The following is an 18588-nucleotide window of genomic DNA, read 5'->3' on the forward strand; positions in this document are numbered from 1 at the left end:
AAATTTTTATTAATTTAATTAAAGAATAGTTATAGTTATAGTTTTCGGCAACAACGATTTTCTGTTATAGTAACTTTTAATTGTCTTCGGCAATTGCCTAAAATCGATGGTATTTTACGACAATTTTTATGGTAAAGTGGTACACCCGTGATGAGATGGAAAAAATCGTCACACTCTGTAAGAATTTACTTGATTGAATGCTGTAAAAATGTTGCCCATTTATTATGTCCGATTACATCAACGTTTGCGTTTTGTTGTTGTTGAAAATGGTTTCCACTCTAATTGGATGCCACTATCGACTCTCAACACCATATTTATGTCGTCCATAATATTTCCGAAACGGGAAATTTATTGACCATAACAAACCACATTCGGCTAAATTAAATTTTGATGTGCAAAGACTGTAATATAGACAAAAATGAAAACTTTTATGAACTTTTGAAAATGCTTTGTATCATTTTGCCATTTGTGAAAAAATGAAAAGAAAAATGAACAGCAGAACACGAACATCCAGCAAATTGTTTTTAAGTTTTTCGACAAAAATAAATCCGTAAAGAGCAAAAATGTATGTTAATAGAGTTCCGTGGTGTAACTCATTCACCGTATTTCGCTAATTCGTTTTGTATAGGGTTCTTTGTGTATTGTTGCAAGTAGTTGGAATGTCAATTTCATAGCAATTCTTCCATAATAATACAAACTAGAAATGGGTTATGCAAATTTCGGCTGATGGGTAGAGAACGTTTAACTTATTTATAAATTTGCCGTTTCCTTTTAAGGCTTAACATAAAACCATAAGCACAAATTGTTGTATTACAAATAAAGAAAATAATTAAAAATTTCGTCAGGGTACGATGACAATATAATACCTACGAGCATTTAGCTTTAGCATTACAATATTATAACGTCACGTTTTGTTCTGTCTCTCGTTTTGATGACAATGTTCAACGGCAATGGAATTGGTGAACAGCCACCTTATAACATTGAATTATTTATTAACGATTATCGGCAAGAGTGCCAATTAATAACTTTTGTTTGTTTATTGGTCAGGGTCTAATTTTGTGACATTTGACACACGAATTTGAGTTATTTTTTAAAATGTTTATTAACGTCTTCGGTTCGGTACATAACGTCAAAATAAACGCTTTAGACAGAAGTGCATAATCTAGAATTGTTCCAAGGGAAAAAAAGAGGGAAAGTTGCTTTTCGGGTTTTTTTTTGTTGCCAGAGCGTAGCGAGCTAATACTACCTGGATCGATCTGAACTGTCACCTGGATGTTGAGATATAGGCCAATATTTCGACAGTTCTTAGCATTAAGATTTTCCAACAATATTTAGCACAATTTTTAGAATCATTTCAGATTTGTAGGGGCATGAGGTAATCTCAAATTTTATGCATTTTTTGTATCACTTTTTGAAGAATGCATAATTCATCACATCAGGCGCGGATCCGCCTATGTGCGGTCGAGGCGGTCGCCGGGGGTCAGAAGATGATTTTTATATAGAAAAAAAAATTAAAACGAAAATCGCCCGGGCAAAATTGTATTGTCTTCTAACCGCCCGAGTCAGAACAAACTCTGGATCCGCCCCTGCGATCACATCGACGTCATTTGGTTTTATTTGAAAAAAAGGGGGTGAATACTGGAGGTCACGCTTGTAGGGAAAAGGAAATGTTGTAAAATGTTTTCTCGTTCAGGATTGGACCGGACTAGGCTATTAGCACAGAAAAAACAAAGTCGTTTTGCATGAAAATAGGAAAATATTACATGAGTGGGAGGTCTGTATCATCGCTTTGTGTTACATCCCCTTATACTCGATCAAAAGTGAGCACAAACTAATAACACAACGAAATTATTGAGTATTTTTAAGAAACCCTTGAAAAACTTGTATGTCTTTTATGCAGCTGAAATGTCTCGAAATTTTATTATATACATATAGCATACACTGCTATAGAGCAAAATGTACTCATACAGGCAAAGTACATAAATATTTCGTCTTGCGATCGATTTTTGCCATTTTGATCAGTTCATCTATTGTTCTCCGAAATTATTATGTGTTTTGGTTTTGGATGATTACTTCCAAAAAAGAAAATTGAAATATTTAAATGAGGCATAAATTATTGTCAACATTTATAATTAGATAATTACTTTCCTTATACAATACAAACTGTAGTCGCTCCCAGATATGTGTATCCATATCACAGTCATACGGTCATGTTATTGTGTTTGGTTTTTTTTTTTAGTTTTATGCTTGTTGTTTGTTTTTCAAAAAAAAGTATTACGAGATTGAACAAACCCGAAAATAGTATATAATCTACACACAAACTTCGTTTTGTTTTGTTTAAAATAAATTTGTTTGGACCGAGATATTAGACATAATATTTGGTTTTCCAATAAAATGCCGGATGCAACCTCTGTCGTAAAGCGAATGAGATAGTAGTAGTTTTATATATTAAAATTACTAATTTATCGCACACAAATATTGAAGCAGACTGAAATAATATTTAAAGTCACTTCTTAAATTTTCAAACACTTTATTACAATTATTTAATTTAACAAAGTTCAAGTTCTTCTTATGTATGGGTTCCTATCAACAAAAAGTACTCCGTGAGAGAGCAAGCTGTCAAGTAAACAGAGTAAAAATTGAAAAAAATTAATTTTATCTATGACACGGAGTACTTTTTTGATAAGTGAAAATCAAGCCCTAATTTAATCTTTCTTACATTTGAATCACTTATATATTATAGTAACGATGCCAATGTGTTCAAATATAAAGTGACGTTGTTCCTTGTGAAAGAAGGCCTTTTATAATGAATCGAATCTGAACTCTCGCACGTCCTTTAATTATTTCTAAACCACCGGCTAATGAATCGAGTAAATTTTGATTTCTAAACAATCAAGAGATGTAAAAATTAGTTGCGATAGAAAATTGGTTGCTTTCGCTACGGTTGCGACGTATGGTATTTTAAGTTTATTTTATCGTCTTCGCTTTTTTATTCAGTGGTCCAGTCATTTTGCTCGTATCACATTGGTTCGTGATTGAAACGGAAACGAGAATCTGTGTCATCGTCTATAAACTCGGTCTCTATCTCGGTCTCTTTTATCATTGGAAAAAATATTAGATTTTAAAGGCTCATATCATTGGCTCAATTCATTGGAATGCATTGTCTGTGGTACTGTATCTGTATCAACTAAAAATATCTTCATTTTTCTTTGAAATACAAATAGTAAGCAAGAGCGTTCTAATCTATGTCATCCATGTCTGCTACAATAATATTTCATTGTCTAATGTCGACAGATGGGCGACAGAATTATTAAATTAACGTCGGATAAACCAAAATAATTGTGGAATGCAGTAGTTGCTGTCTGATTGCGTAATACGCATACGTCAAACCTACGAAGACTTGTATCTCTAATGCCTGTTTAAGATTTCTGAGGTGACATTTTGTACGTCACAAAAGTCATTTTTTTCCAAAATCCAACTGAAATAGATATTTTGTTAGCAAAAGAATATCAAAAATTGGCTCCTCAAAAAGTGTTTTTGCTCGATATTAGATTAAGACATTGAAATTTAAACGGTTTAAAATTTTAAATATTTAGCACGAAAAAACATAAAATGTTTGCATTCACCGTCCGCATTTTAACTGTGCTGAGGCCATAAATCAGTTGCGTGGGCTTCTTTTGAAAGAACATTTTGTTAAGAATATTGTAACATCATATGTTACTGATTCCAAGCACATCTTCAAATAACATAATGATTAATCTGGGCTACGTTTCTCTTATTCTCGTAATTATATTTATGAAAAAAAAAATGCTCTAATTTACGGAATTACGATACTCTTACTTCAAGGTAAACGAATGTAAGGCGCATAGCGAATGTCTGTAAATTTCTGACTAAATTTTGATAGTTTAAAAATTCGATACCTCATGTTATTGCTATGATCGTTGTTCTTTTTATAGAACCCATCCCATGTACTGACTTAGTGAAAAAAATGTGGTGGTAGTCTGGTAGTCATACCTTCAATTTATAAGATACTCTCACGAACGTTCCATTGGCATGAAGATTGGCCGAAATAAGAGCACGATAATCCTCACTTTTGATGACGTTGGTGGAATCAAGGGAGAAAAACATTTATTGGTCACATTGGTCACATTGATATTTTCTCCCTTATGGGCTGAAAAGGCGAGTCTATTATTACTACTGATTTCAACAGATCAAAATCTTTTCCTGCAATTATTCTTTATTATTCTTGTTGCTATAATACTAAGACCACATTAGTCGATGCTTATTTTTTTCGTAGCTGACGAAAACAGATGACATTTCAGCTTTCTATTCCATTTGCCTTGACCCAACAAAACTTTCCGTAACATATGTCGTCCAAGCCAGAGAGATATATATCTAAAAGTTTATTCTCGTATGTATAAAAGAAAATCACTTAGTATCTACTCGAATTATTATCCAAAGTATCTTTTGTTGAGTGCTTAAAACTTTTTTCCCTTAACATTTTACATTGTTCGACGATGCAATGTGGTGATTAATAATTTTTGAAGCTACCATTATACCCGGAGTATACTTTGACACAGCACATTGATTTCACAAATTATAGTACATCTTTCGCCGGGCATCAATAGAACCGTGGCTTTGATGATAAACCAGCCGAAAGGATATATAGTTTCTATAGCAGCAAAGAAATTGAATAAACACCGTACATGAATAGCAATAGATTCAGACGATTTAACCGTAAAGCCAAGTACGTGACTCGTGTTCAATCGAAAATTCTGAAATTATTGGATCAGTCATGGTATGTCTGAACGAGGGTATGTGATGATGATGTTATGTTTTAACTTAAAACTGTTGTTTTTATGGTTTTGAAATTTCACATTTATTTCGTGTTTCCATTAATTATCGCCACAATTATCTAATGTAGCCCGTTTTTTAAATTTCCATAATGGTTAAAGAAGCGAAACACAAACAAAATAACACCGTATCAGCATGAATAGCTTTGGCCCAGCTAACTCGGCACTATTCCTTTCACTTAATGTTAGCTCAATTCAGTGATTTTTTTTTTAATTTAATTTCGCATTGCAAATAACATATACCTACTGACTCAAGCTAATTACTTTTCTTTTGCACATGTAATTACAAATTTTCACACCACATACGGTTACGTAAATAAATTAAAATATTCGCCCAGAATGACTCGATGAATGAATGTCGATGGAATGTGCAAGCAAGTAAAAAAATTTTTGGTTGCTTTTGATCCAAGAATTGTCGGATGTATAGCTTCGGTATAAATTATTCTTTGTTCTGTTACTGACATAAGCAATTTATCTGCTTAAAGAAAACTAAGGGGTCATCCATATATGACGTCACACTTTTTTCAGTGCTGCCAGCAGATTTAAATGATAAATGAATCGTAAATTATGCCCGTCCGAGATGTCAAATATATGTCAGAACCATTCAATATCCCTTACGGGAGGCGTCCCAAAAATGTATAATTTTCGAGTTGGTAATTCTGCTGACACCACTGAAATAGTGAGACTTCATGGAATGACCCCTAATAAAAAAAAAAACAAAAAGTAATACGAAATCTTAGTGGAAACCAACAAATATTCAAACCCAAAAATATTCGTAACGTTAACTCACAATTAAAATACCACCCAAGCAATGCCGGCGAAAAGTTGCTACTTACTTTATAATATCACAGACCGAAAAAACCGTAGCACTAACTACGATATCATATTTGCTCAGTGTAGTCAAACGTTGGATGTCGATGGTGAAGAACGTGTATTTATTTTCGAATGAGTAGCTGCGTTCACGTGTATAATACAAGTGATGTGTGTAGCATTATTTTAACTTAACAACTTAAAATGATATGTAACTCAACGTAAAACTAATTGAATTCCAAATTAAATTTCGTTCAATTGTGATTTCCAAAATAAAATAAAAAATTATTCCAAATTCTGTAAACATTTGCCAGCATTTTGATCGTAAACATTCGTTACGGTTCTTTGAGATCTATTTACTTTATCCATATATGACGAATGTAATCTCTATACGTGATTCAATGTGAAACTAGTTTTTCCATAAATATAATCGACTGTGAACTGATTACATTGGAGGCTACCAGATGGTTGACTTTAATTACAAATTTCATTTATTGATCAAAAATAAATTAGTCTAAATTTCGGTGTAAATCACTACAACGAATAAAGAAAAGAAAGAAAAATGCAATAGACCATCGGATACAATTTCGTTTATATATAATACCAGTGCGTTACATGTGTTTCATATTCTGTGCATATAAATTTGTTTGTTTGGAGTAACTATGGATTTATTTTCTTGAAACATTCGAAGAAATTTATTGAAAAAAAAAAGTTTTTTTTTGTTTAGTAATTTCACCCTTTACTTGGTAACATAGCACCGATGAAATGCGAAGGTAAATGTAATAACCAACTCATATGCATAATATTAACATCTTCGACTTGGGTTTTTGATTTTATTTATTTTTTGATTTAATATTTTAACATGTCGTTTTATCCGTTAGAAACATATCATAAGTTCGTACACACACCGTAAATGTTACAATAACGTACCGATCCAAACATATCGTAGCATATTTTGTGCTCATGTTCGATTATGTGTGACATGCAATCAGAAACTCTAACTTTTTATTTGACGTTATGTGAGACACATTTTATGCCGATTTGGTATTGAATGGATATAAAAATCTTTTTTTTTCTTATAATTTGATTGGCCCGAGGAGTGGTAAGTCAATGGAAAAAATGTGAGCGACGCTAAAGTATATTTTTTGTCTATCTGGTAATTTGATTAGTATAGAAAAGTACAATCATGATTAATTACCGTTTGTATCGAATATAATGAGGTGAAAACTGATTTGAAACGGTAAGCGAGGCGGCAAGCGTAAATTTGGTACATATCTCTACAATGAAATGTATTGGATTCTGCGACTCATTCAGTTTCTATTTCATTTTTTCTTCATTCATACCAATCAGGTGTCATAAGCAGTAGATACACTGCAGAGTAAAATAATCCAGACAGTAGAGCTTCATTTTTGATACGTCAAATAAGGGACCTAGTACACTGTATGAAAATGAACTCGCAAAAAATAAGGCTACTATAGATAATTCAGATCCCTAGTCAAATAAAGTGCGCTAAATTTCAACAAAATTCTGGTTGATATACCTAGTATGCAATTCGTTTTGACCAGATAAAGTTTAAAGCATTTCATTCAGAAGTCATCTATCACTTTTCATTCACTTCCATACAAGTATCATTTCTGACATAAACTTAATCTGAACTGAACAAATCGAGTGAAAATGAGTTTATTTTATACTTAACGCGAATAGAAATTAAACTATGGTCAACTCTCTTAACTTAACTCAAGTGTGTTTGTGTATAAGTAACAAGTCCAATGTATGAAAGTAAAATATTGCAACCTTAGAGATGAAATGGACGATTATTTCAACTCTAGTTCAAAATTGTGACTCCTTGATAGTTTCAATGAGTTTCAATATGAATCGACGGTCGTGTTAGCTAAAGAGAAAGTTGAATATGCTCGAGTTGCAATTGCTCTAGAATTTAGAATGTTGTAGAGTTACCAATTTTGACGTTATTGAACTATATCATTTGTTATCGACATCGATGACAAAAATAATAAATTAGCACTGGTTTGTGCGTTCTTACATAGAAACATGTTACAACAATTGAAGTAAAAGATTTTGTCTTAAACTGTTGAAAATACTTATAGATCAAGAGAAGTAAATGACAGTTGCCCGTTGCCGCCTGCGAGAGGTTAAAGACGAACACTGCAATAATCATTGAACGACTCAGGATAATCGCACACATTAAATATTTAAACTAAATAAGTATATTCCTTGCAAGAGATAAATTGATGCAAAATACCATTCTCTACATTAAATTATCTGAACCCATAACACGTAATATGGTCTACCTATTCGTAACTAAATCATTGCTGATTGGCGATTATTTGCTGTTGATAAATAATTGTTCTGTTGATATGGCCGTAGCACATAGAAAACGTGTTTATTAAATCCAAATTTGTAATCTTGTCCGTGTACCGTGCAGCGACTCTGATATATGAAACAGTTATCTTTCTAGATAACTTCTAAACAGCAAACGATCAAAGCTCTCAATTTTCGCGTAACATAAATTATGGGGTTATCGAACGCTCATTGAAGGCTGAAGGTATAAAGCAACTGGTAAAAAAAAAACTTTGAAAACTCAAAACAGTCCATTCCACACAGTAATGTTCTACAAACAGAAAAACTATTCTATTAAGATATCTCACGCGAAGGAAAATATATAAAAAAAATCATTAATACTACACGGAAACGACTTCCTTCACATGCATGTGTATAGGTCGCCCAAAAAAAAACAAAATTTGTATCGACTTTAATCGTGTACCTCACATGCAAATTGCTGAACATATACTCAAAAAACCTGACCTTTGTCGAAAACTCTCATAAAGTATGTGAAAACTTTTAACTTGAAACAGTTGCCTAGTTTGTTTTTTCGTGGACGAATATACGTACGCCGTACCTATATTTGTAACGATGTACAAAGAACTATGTTTGGAATATTTTAGCCGTTTGCCATTAACTAATGGCGGAGACGCAACTTGTTGGCACAATCATACAAATGAATGAACTAATATTCGAACGACTTCCTTTTTCCGAACAGAAATAACAATAAAAGAATTTAAGTATCCATTAGGCCAAACACGTAATAACCACAATTTACAATGGTACCACAACGATAAAGAAATGTTGTAAATTGAGCAATCAGCCCCTATTAACAGCTTACTTTTTCACTTATTGTTTCGTTTTCAGTAAAAATAATTTCATATTTTGCATACGATTTCATCAGCTCATTTAGCAAGTTTGCAAATCATCCTGACCCCCTTAAATATCCGTACTCGTTTAGTGTTACAATATTACGATTTTCGAATTGCTTTAACTGAATCGTGTTTGTTTTGCGGATGAGGTAGAAAAAAGTATGAATTTAATAAATTTGCATACGTAAATTGCAAAATTACATGATTGTTTATAAGTTTATGGGATCTTTTGTTGTAACTTATAATCATACAGTCACCCTGAAACTTCTAATGTGTTGCTTTCGGTTTCAACGTTACATGCAAGCCATTTCCTGCTTTTACTTTATTTACGATAGAACTAGAAATAGAAACCAAAGTTTTTTTTCCCTTTTATCTAGTTAAAAATCAATCAACCCCGAACTCTATTTTGCGTGCCAATAAAATAACTGAATTTTTGGTGTCAGAAAATATGAATATGTTGCGTAAAATGCAAATGTGGTTTATTGCCGTTAACGTTTTCTTTATGTACACAATGTGCTTCACATAGTTGCCGTACAACATAAATTTATTACGAGTTCATACATTGTCAGGCATGTAAACAATAACATTTTCTATAACTTATTACCAAAATAGATGTTTGCGTGACTATTTGCGGTCTCGGCCCCATTAAGTAAAGTCTCAGTTAACAAAGAGAAGTGCTAGTTTCCAAATTCGAATTCGTTTCGAAGTTAATTTCAATTAGACTTTCGGGTTTTGCGGATGGGACATTTGTATAGCTTAGAAACTGAATTCCAAGTCGTGACAGTGTGGAAATGGAATTGTTGTGAGAATTTTCTTATTAACATTGTACGAGCAAAAACTTCTCATTGAATAGCAGACGAAATTTTTATTTTTAAGAATTAAGTCGGTTTAGCATCTAGGCTACTCACACTTTATTGTACAAAGTTCTCCATACTCCTACAGAAAAGGGGGAAATCTTGTTCTTGATCCAGGTTGTTAATTTAACTTTTCTTTATATTTTTGCAGGAAGGCGAATGGCAATACTATGGCGCACTCGTCCGTCGACTTTTTATCGGCAGAGAGCAGGTAACAGAATTTAATGGCTTTAATCAGTATGGTACACAGAACCACTAGCACCAACAGGGATGATTTACCATAGCTTCTGAAATTCAATTCGTCACAAATGTCGATGATAGTAAACGAGAGGATGTCGTGACTATCATGATGTGACAAATACAATTTTTTTTAAATAAATGCCAACAACGCGAACGATAATCCCAGTGTGATGACTAATTAAATTTTGATTTACTTCAAAAGGTATCCAGATATCATGGGAATCTCTACCCCTTCTATCTTCACATTTTCTTAAAGTCCACACATAAGAAAAGCAGTCATTAGTAATTAGTAATGTATCATTGCTGTGGCTAAAAATTCAAACTCAACGTGAATAGTATTTTTGGTAGACTCGCGACCAAACTAGATGTCCCAAGTTAGGGTTAGATGATAAGAAGTATTAACTAACATTTGACGAATTACTCGAAACAGATTGAAGTTCTAGTTCTACAAAAATATCCTTCTCGGTCATATTCTGTAGCAAAAACTTTTCGGGTATCATTAGCATGATAGTGTGCAAATCATTAGATGATTTTTGTCCACACCAATTGGAAAAAAAGTAATAAAAAAACACAACAGGAACAATTCTGCGCCTTGAATTTGTGATTTCGGACAGGGAACGGGCGGGTACGCACAGCAAAATGATGCCCACTAAAATCTATTAAAAGAACTTGCAAGAAAACTAGAAGGCAAATATGTCAACTGAACACTGTTCTTCATTTCAGCGACAAATTGGATCCAGCCGGCCAACAATTCTCATCGCCTTTTATCACAGGGGGGCCAATTGGCTCCAGAGAAGCAGTTCTAGTGTTTAAAACTTCTGTTCTTATGAACAATCACTCTCATCATCTACACAGAGAAAGTAGTTCTTCGTCAATGGAAAATGTCAGTGATAAAATTTCTAATCAGCCGACCAGCAGTAAACTAGCAAGTAGAAAGGGTGGAAACACTTTAAAATTCGATTTGAAGCCAAAGTATAAAATCTACGAGAAAGGATTGAAAAAACGTACGCACGATTCGTTGTCATCGAGTGAGAATTCCATATCGGGTTCGTTCGATGATACCTTAGATATGAGCGGAGCTGTTTTTAAGGCTTCGGGTAGTTTAAATGAAATGCGTGATGGTTTGTTCAACGAAATGGATGAAAAGAGTACTGAGGATGAAGAGAAGGAAAATAAGTTTTTTACGGATATGCCAGCTGCTGCACTGAACGTAACATATCGATTTATGAACACTGAGACGAAGTTACTTCGTAAAATATTATCTAGTCACGGTCTAGCCGAAGCAGAAGAGAATCAAAACTTTAATTTATTGTGGACTGGCGTGCACATCAAACCGGATATGTTTCGAAACTTAAAGCCATATCAGCGCGTCAATCATTTTCCGAGGTAATGGATTGCACCTTTCGTTGTTACATTAGACCGAACACAATTTTATTCCTCTCTATTGTTTCTGTTGTAGGTCGTACGAGCTGACACGCAAAGATCGTCTATACAAAAACATTGAGAAAATGCAACACTTACGCGGATTCAAACATTTCGATTTTGTTCCATTGTCCTTCATGCTGCCGCTACAATATAGGGAGCTGGTATCGGCTCACAGATCGGGCCAAAAAGGTCCTTGGATTGTTAAGCCTGCAGCGTCTAGTAGAGGTCGTGGCATATTTATTGTTAACTCAGTGAGTATCTGATGCCTATTCGGTAACGTATTAAAATTCTATTTCCTTTTCGAAACAATCGGAATCAATCGATCACAACAAAAACATTCATTCCACACAGCCCGACCAAATACCCCAAGATGAGCATGTTTTGGTTTCGCGATATATTGCTGATCCATTGTGCATCGATGGACATAAATGTGATATTCGACTATATGTCGCCGTAACATCCTTCGATCCGCTACTGATCTACCTATACGAGGAGGGTTTGGTACGATTGGCTACAGTCAAATACGAGAAAAATTCCGACAATTTATGGAACCCGTGCATGCATCTCTGTAATTATAGCATCAATAAATACCACTCGGACTACATAAAAGCAACGGCGTCCTGTGAAGATGTTGGCCACAAATGGACGTTTAGTGCGTTGCTGCGACATTTAAAAAACCAAGGCTGTGATACCGCCGATGTAATGGCTAATATTGAAGATGTGATAATCAAATCAATTTTTGCTTGCTCTCAGTCGATCGTATCGGGATGTCGAATGTTTGTACCGAATAACAATAACTGCTTTGAATTGTACGGTTTCGATATACTGATCGATGATACATTGAAGCCGTGGTTGTTGGAAATTAATTTGTCGCCATCGTTAGGCATTGATACTCCTCTCGATACGAAGGTGAAGGCATCACTTTTAGCTGATCTATTGACCCTAGTTGGTCTGCCGGCAATGTCGAATTTCGATCGTCAAACATGTGACAGTAAGTGGAATCAATTCAGGACTTTAAGTCGACGGGCTATGTCATCGGAACATTTATCGACCACGAACAAAAAAGGTTCGACCGTTAAGCAATTGAGCGCTGAAGAGCAACGGATCGTTCGCAATGCTCGGGCACAATATGCTCGAAAGGGGGGATTTGTACGTATATTCCCAACGGAAGACAGTATGCACAAGTACAGCCTATATTTGGACTCATCAACCGGAGTTCCGATCTCCACATCCGTTTTGGGAACAAACAGCTGCTTGATGATCATACCGCATAATTTCAACATGATGCTGTTTGCGCAGCTGTTTTCATCGAAATGTCGGTCCAATACCAACGGCAAACTGAGCGATCGCATGAAACAGTATGAACGCACATTGGAGGCGGACTCAATTATAAATTTAGTGTCTCCAACTGTTGAAAACAAGTGCAGAGACGAAGCGCGTAGATTGCGTAAAGAGGTGCGCTGTCTCATCGAAAGTGGCAACGAGATGTCTCTGTTGCAGTCGAGGCGTGCTTTTTTCCAGTACTTGGATTGTGTTCTTCGCAGGTTGACCCAGGATCCAAAAAGCCAACATGAAAAACTGATTTTAAAATTCATCACTCGGTCGAGTGTCAAGACGCCAAATTTCATAAAGAATTCGTACTCCCAAAATATAATCGGCAAAGATCGCAGCGCTATGATATCGAAACTATTGGCCGATTATCTGGAGGTCTATTCCAAAGACACCGACGCCTATCTGGACAACTATCAGCGATACGGAATGATTCCAATGCAAACGTTCGATGACTTTTTGAATCATGCCCAAGAGTCCGACCTTGAGTCAATTCTGACTCTGCACACCAATCTCACGCAAAAGCTACCGTTTCTCTACAGCCGTGGTTCGAATACACAGCAACCAACCGTGCCACCAATACCGACCGGATCGTATGGATTTCTGAAGGCATTGCCGAATATGGCACCGAATGTATTCAATAAGGAGCTGGCTCGCATCGAAAACTATTATCGGTCGTTGAGCAACGATCGCAATGAGCCGGTCGAAAAAGGTGTTACAAAGGTGTCGGTGAAACCGTTACGTAAGCGTTCCAGTTCACAAACAACGATTCATAAATCGTAAATGAATGGAGAAGGTGAACGTTCCAATTGACTTTTATTTTAATTCAAAACTTTTTTTTAGACGCCTTATTAGTATCTAATGTCGTTTTATTGACTAGAAATTATTGTTTGCTTCGTGTCGGATTGACAATTTTTTTTAATTTATGCATCCAAATATGGAAGGCTCTGTACAGAGCCCGTTAATTAAATTTAAGCATTTGTTCGCTAGTCAGAGTCAACATTAAATGTTTTTGCGATTTTAGAAATTGCGTACTTTTTTTAGATGCATTCGTTGAATCAACAAGTTGAAAAAAACTAAACACTGATTCAGGTCTAATGACTAGGGATGACACACTTCGGGAACAAAAATGGAACAACTAGAATTCATTCGGAGATGTTTATCTCATTTATTGCAATTGCTTCCAGGAGATTGTTATTCGTCGTCACTTGATTGATTCAGCCAATTATTTTGATAATCCAAGTTACATAATTACAGATAAACTTTAAGGCGTTCCTTACCCTTGTTCTTAAGAATGCTTCTGAATTTCAATATTTAAATTTCAAAGTCAAACCGGTTCCTTACATCCTTCTTAATAGAGCTAGTTGGGCTAATCAATTTTGTGTGCGAATAGGCAAGTTGGAAATGGCTCTCGTGTGGATAACAAAAAATCATTCTCCATATGGCGGAATTTTCAGAGATAATGAGGAAATCAAGAATTGACATTACCGCGTCCACTTTAATCATTAGATTGATTTTGTATTTCTTTATTAAAACATAATACATCGAAAGCTCTTGAAAAGCACAGACACCAATGTGATATGGTGTTTTGGCTTAACATGGCAGATCAGTACGTAAAATATCATGGCTTGTGACATTGTCCAATTGGGTTAAAAACATTTGTTCCACGAGTTCAATTATTCAGTGCTAGTTGGTACTAACGAGGTAGGGTCTTTTCAGAGGCGGACTCTCGGTCTTCAAAAATTCCGTCATTTCCTTTGTAGTCGGTATATGAACTCCAGTCCCGTCAGATTCTATTTGTGGCGGCTGTTTTGCCGGATCCTTTATTATAATGGTAGATCTAGATATTTAGGACAACTCTCATTGAGGATTCCTCAACTTCTAACAAATCGTGCATTTCTGAGTCATGTTCTACACTTGCACCAAATGGTCTAGCCGGATTATATATCGCTTAGATTTAAACTTGAAAACAATTTTAAAAGAACACCGTACAATAAAGTCCCCTTTTCAACGTTCCAAAGATTTATTTACGAGAATTCGGTCCTTTTGAATGACTTTTTACTAAACTTTCTGACATTAAGCTTGTTTGTGAAAATAAATATCGAGAATCGATGCTTTATATACTCAAGATTATTGAATAAAAACCTCAATCAATCAATTGAATAGTTTTCGAAAATCTTTTAAATTCTACTTTCAATGGAAAGAAAAACTTTGAAAAAAGAGTCGATAATCATCTAATAGCTCCTATTTAAAAACTTCATCCGATTCATCCAATATATCGATAAAGTTATACTCACTGATGTTCCTTCTTTATTCTCAAATAGTTTGATGAAATCGTTTCTTGATCTTCAGAACTTTTGAATAGAAATTTTCATTTTCCTTTTTTTTTTTGAGAATGTCGAACAAATAAAAAAAAACAAAAAATCGGGTATAATATAGTGTAAAGACGAGAGAAGTCATATTTGTGTGTTCGATACCATTAGGTCAATGAAAATATATATACGCTACCTGTGTTGAGACGTGTGTGAATTCTCATTGTGAAAATGAATAATTTTTTATATCAAATTCATTGCCTAATTTTTACCGTAATAAAAGTGAATTATCTAGAATTATTATACGATTTTATCCAATTACAATTACAAACAATACGCAACGAACTGTTACGCTGATCCATTTAAAATTAAAAAGTCATATTTCTAATCCCTATGAATCTAACAAGCAACAGAGTAGAATATTTCTTAGTATATTTAATATTAAATTTCAAAGTTTTACAATTGTGTGACAAATTAAAGGAAAAACTCTCAATTCTTTACATGAATGGCTAATATGATTTAAGGCATAAACACCAAACTGCACAGATCCAAAACTTTACCTCAAGTTTTTTTTAATTAAATACCCTACTTGGCAATGGGGTAAATGGTGGAAATGATACTTCTTGTTTGTTTACCGACCTCAGCTACGCCTCGATTGGCAAAATTCATACAAGAAGTACCATTTCCTCCATTTGCCCTACTAGTAAGTAATGTACTATTATGCAGATCAGTACACTTCGAGTTAAATTTAGAAAATTATTTTCAACTGGATTCAAAACGACAAATTCTTATACGACAGACCATTATACAATTATCAAATCTGTTACTTCTTCTGTCTCCAACACTTCAAACATATCGATGCAAAATCTTCTACTTCAATGGTTTTAACATGTCGTTAAACTATAAAAGAACATGTAAACCAGAGCTAATCGCTTATATTTGTCGTCGTTTCCGATAACAGATGACTTTGTCTCATCATTTTCGTACTTAAAATGATAGTAGCAATTCACATAATAACACTGCAAATAGATTCATCATACCTCCTCCTTCTCTAATGACTCCAGAAAAACCATGAATTTCTAATCTTTCTCGCTATTATATCTTATGGCTACGATAATTTCAAGTCTTTTTAAATAAGACGATTGAACAAACCAACGCTTTACCGTTTTACTTGCAGGCCCAAAATGTATTGTTTTCTAGGGAAAAGTAACTCATCTGCATTCATTGATGTCACAAAATGGCCTCCTTATATGAAATGTCGATTTAAATGGAATAACTGGTTGATAATGTGACCGTAGACATACGAGTAATTTTATGTTGGTTGCTGGTATCGACAACTGTGATGCGTTTTCTATTATTTATGCTTTTATGCTACAGATTACAGAAGAAAACACAGTGCAATTGTCGATCTTAGCAAGGCAAAATTAATTGTGAGGGATTCTTTTGAATTTCGACTGACCGAAATCGGCGCTATTTTTTCCTGGACTTTTTTATATATGCCTAGTTTGGCCTTGGTGCCTAGGCCCCAAAACCAGTCTCAGACATTTTTGATCTTCCATACCTGGCTGGTTGTAAGTGGCCAAAAGTCGAAAAATGAGGTTTCGTAGTTAGGATTTCATTTCCGTAAGGTGGCGAGGACACGGGCGTGTATGGGTTCGTTGGAAAGCTGAGGTCAAGTACTCCTGGGGCAAATATTAACTTCATAAAATTTGATGATAATCGGCCGAAAATATGACTTCCGGAAAATTTCTCAGAATCATTGGAACCTCCGTGAACTTTGATGAGAGCTGTGACCTCACTAATGCAATTATTTGATTAAATTATTACTTATTATGAATGTGGAGGACCTCAGCTTTACACCGATATCCATATTTAGTAGTTTGGTACGTGACTACGTAACAGATGAAAACTGTGTGTTTCACTCCGCCAAACTAGTAATTTTGCGTATCGCTGTAAAGCTGAGGCCTTCCACATTCATAATAAGTAATAATTTAATCAAATAATTGCATTAGTGAGGTCACAGCTCTCATCAAAGTTCACGGAGGTTCCATCGATTCTGAGAAATTTTCCAGAAGTCATATTTTCGGCCGATTATCAGCAAATTTTATGAAGTTAATATTTGCCCCAGGAGTACTTGACCTCAGCTTTCCAACGAACCCATACACGCCCGTGTCCTCGCCACCTTACTGAAATGAAATCCGAACTACGAAACCTCATTTTATATTCAAAAATATCTGAGACTGGTTTTGGGGCCTAGGCACCAAGGCCTAACTAGGCATATATAAAAAAGTCCCGGAAAAAATAGCGCTGATTTCGGTCAATCGAAATTCAAAAGAATCCCTCTGTGTGTTTCCGACCTAAAGCATTAATATGTTTTTGTTAATCAATTTTTCTTTCATGTAAAGAATTGAATACAGTCACCACTGTAACAGATGAATTTGTGATAAATGAAAATGTCATTAATTTTTAAAAGTAAATGTAAGGCCTCTAAATCATGAGAGAATATTGTATTTTTTGTATGCCAAATATTAGATAAAAATGTAATTGCAATAATTTATTTTTAATAAAACTTAGAGTGTGTGTGTGTGCGTGTGTGTGTGTAACAGCAACAACAACAACAACAAGAATTACAAATTAAGAAGAATTAAATTATAGTTACAAATGAAAAATCAAGTTGGTAGTTAGGATAGCGTTTTAAAATTAAATTCACCATAACTTACACCGGTTTTTAAAAAATAATAAAATTAATTCGAATTTTAATCCAAATTAAATGAATCTCCGTTCATATTGCACAAACTTAATGATTAATTCAAAGTATATATTAACAAAAATTTAATTGAAAATAAAATAAAAACTTTTTTCAAATTATACGAAATAGCGAATCCATCAAATTTGATTGTAAACTTGCTTTCAGCTTTCATTTAATTAATATTTTACTCGAAATAAATGAATTCTGCTAAATTATTAAAATTGAGATCGTTTTTGCCGTACCTATAACCACAACCAAACTTCATGTCGTCAACATGCAATGAACCCGTTCCCGAAATTACTTCTATATTTATTGACCCAATTACCGATTATATAAATTATGAAAACTACCAGGTTTCAATTACAGTCAGAGGCAGTTAAATCTCAGCATGAATTTGCTTCAGCGGTTTTTCAGCTGAACCACACATCCAATCAAAACTGTTTATACTTTTTTTACGGTTGAAGCACGCGCGTAGTAGTGGTAAAGCCGTATAAACAGTTTTCATCCTTTTTGTGGATCAATTGAAAACCCGCTGAAGCAAATTCATGCCGAAATTTCACTGTACTCGTCACGGTTAAAATTATGATTTCAAATATTTCATCGATTTACACGAAGGCGACAGTCAGACCTTTTTGGAACGGAATTTACCAGGGGAAAGTGGTCTTCTAGATTCTTCTTCTTTTTGGCAATTCAAGGAAATAATTTTATTTATCTCAAAATCAAGGTCAAAGTAGTTATCGTCCCCAAGAACCCCTAGACAATTTCGACACATAATGAAAAAAACTTTCTTTGACTCTGAGAATA

General features: G+C 34.4%; 1 protein-coding gene across 3 annotated transcripts in view; it reads left to right on the plus strand.

The window, feature by feature from the left end:
- The window catches only part of LOC119069956 (tubulin polyglutamylase ttll-4), a 37441-nt gene that overhangs the window by 2078 nt on the left and 16775 nt on the right, over positions 1–18588 (plus strand). The window contains exons 1-5 of one of the 3 annotated variants that reach the window (XM_037174188.1): positions 5770–6436; positions 9881–9940; positions 10693–11355; positions 11429–11645; positions 11746–14861. In XM_037174188.1, the coding sequence (XP_037030083.1) occupies positions 6429–6436; positions 9881–9940; positions 10693–11355; positions 11429–11645; positions 11746–13506 (2709 nt within the window). In that variant the 5' untranslated portion in view covers positions 5770–6428 and the 3' untranslated portion in view covers positions 13507–14861. Of the gene's footprint in view, positions 1–5769; positions 6437–9880; positions 9941–10692; positions 11356–11428; positions 11646–11745; positions 14862–18588 lie in introns of those variants that run through there. The other 2 variants (XR_005086439.1, XM_037174187.1) reach the window with 2 other exon arrangements.

The sequence above is a fragment of the Bradysia coprophila genome, assembly GCF_014529535.1.
Source record: "Bradysia coprophila strain Holo2 chromosome X unlocalized genomic scaffold, BU_Bcop_v1 contig_416, whole genome shotgun sequence".
Lineage (NCBI taxonomy): Eukaryota > Metazoa > Arthropoda > Insecta > Diptera > Sciaridae > Bradysia > Bradysia coprophila.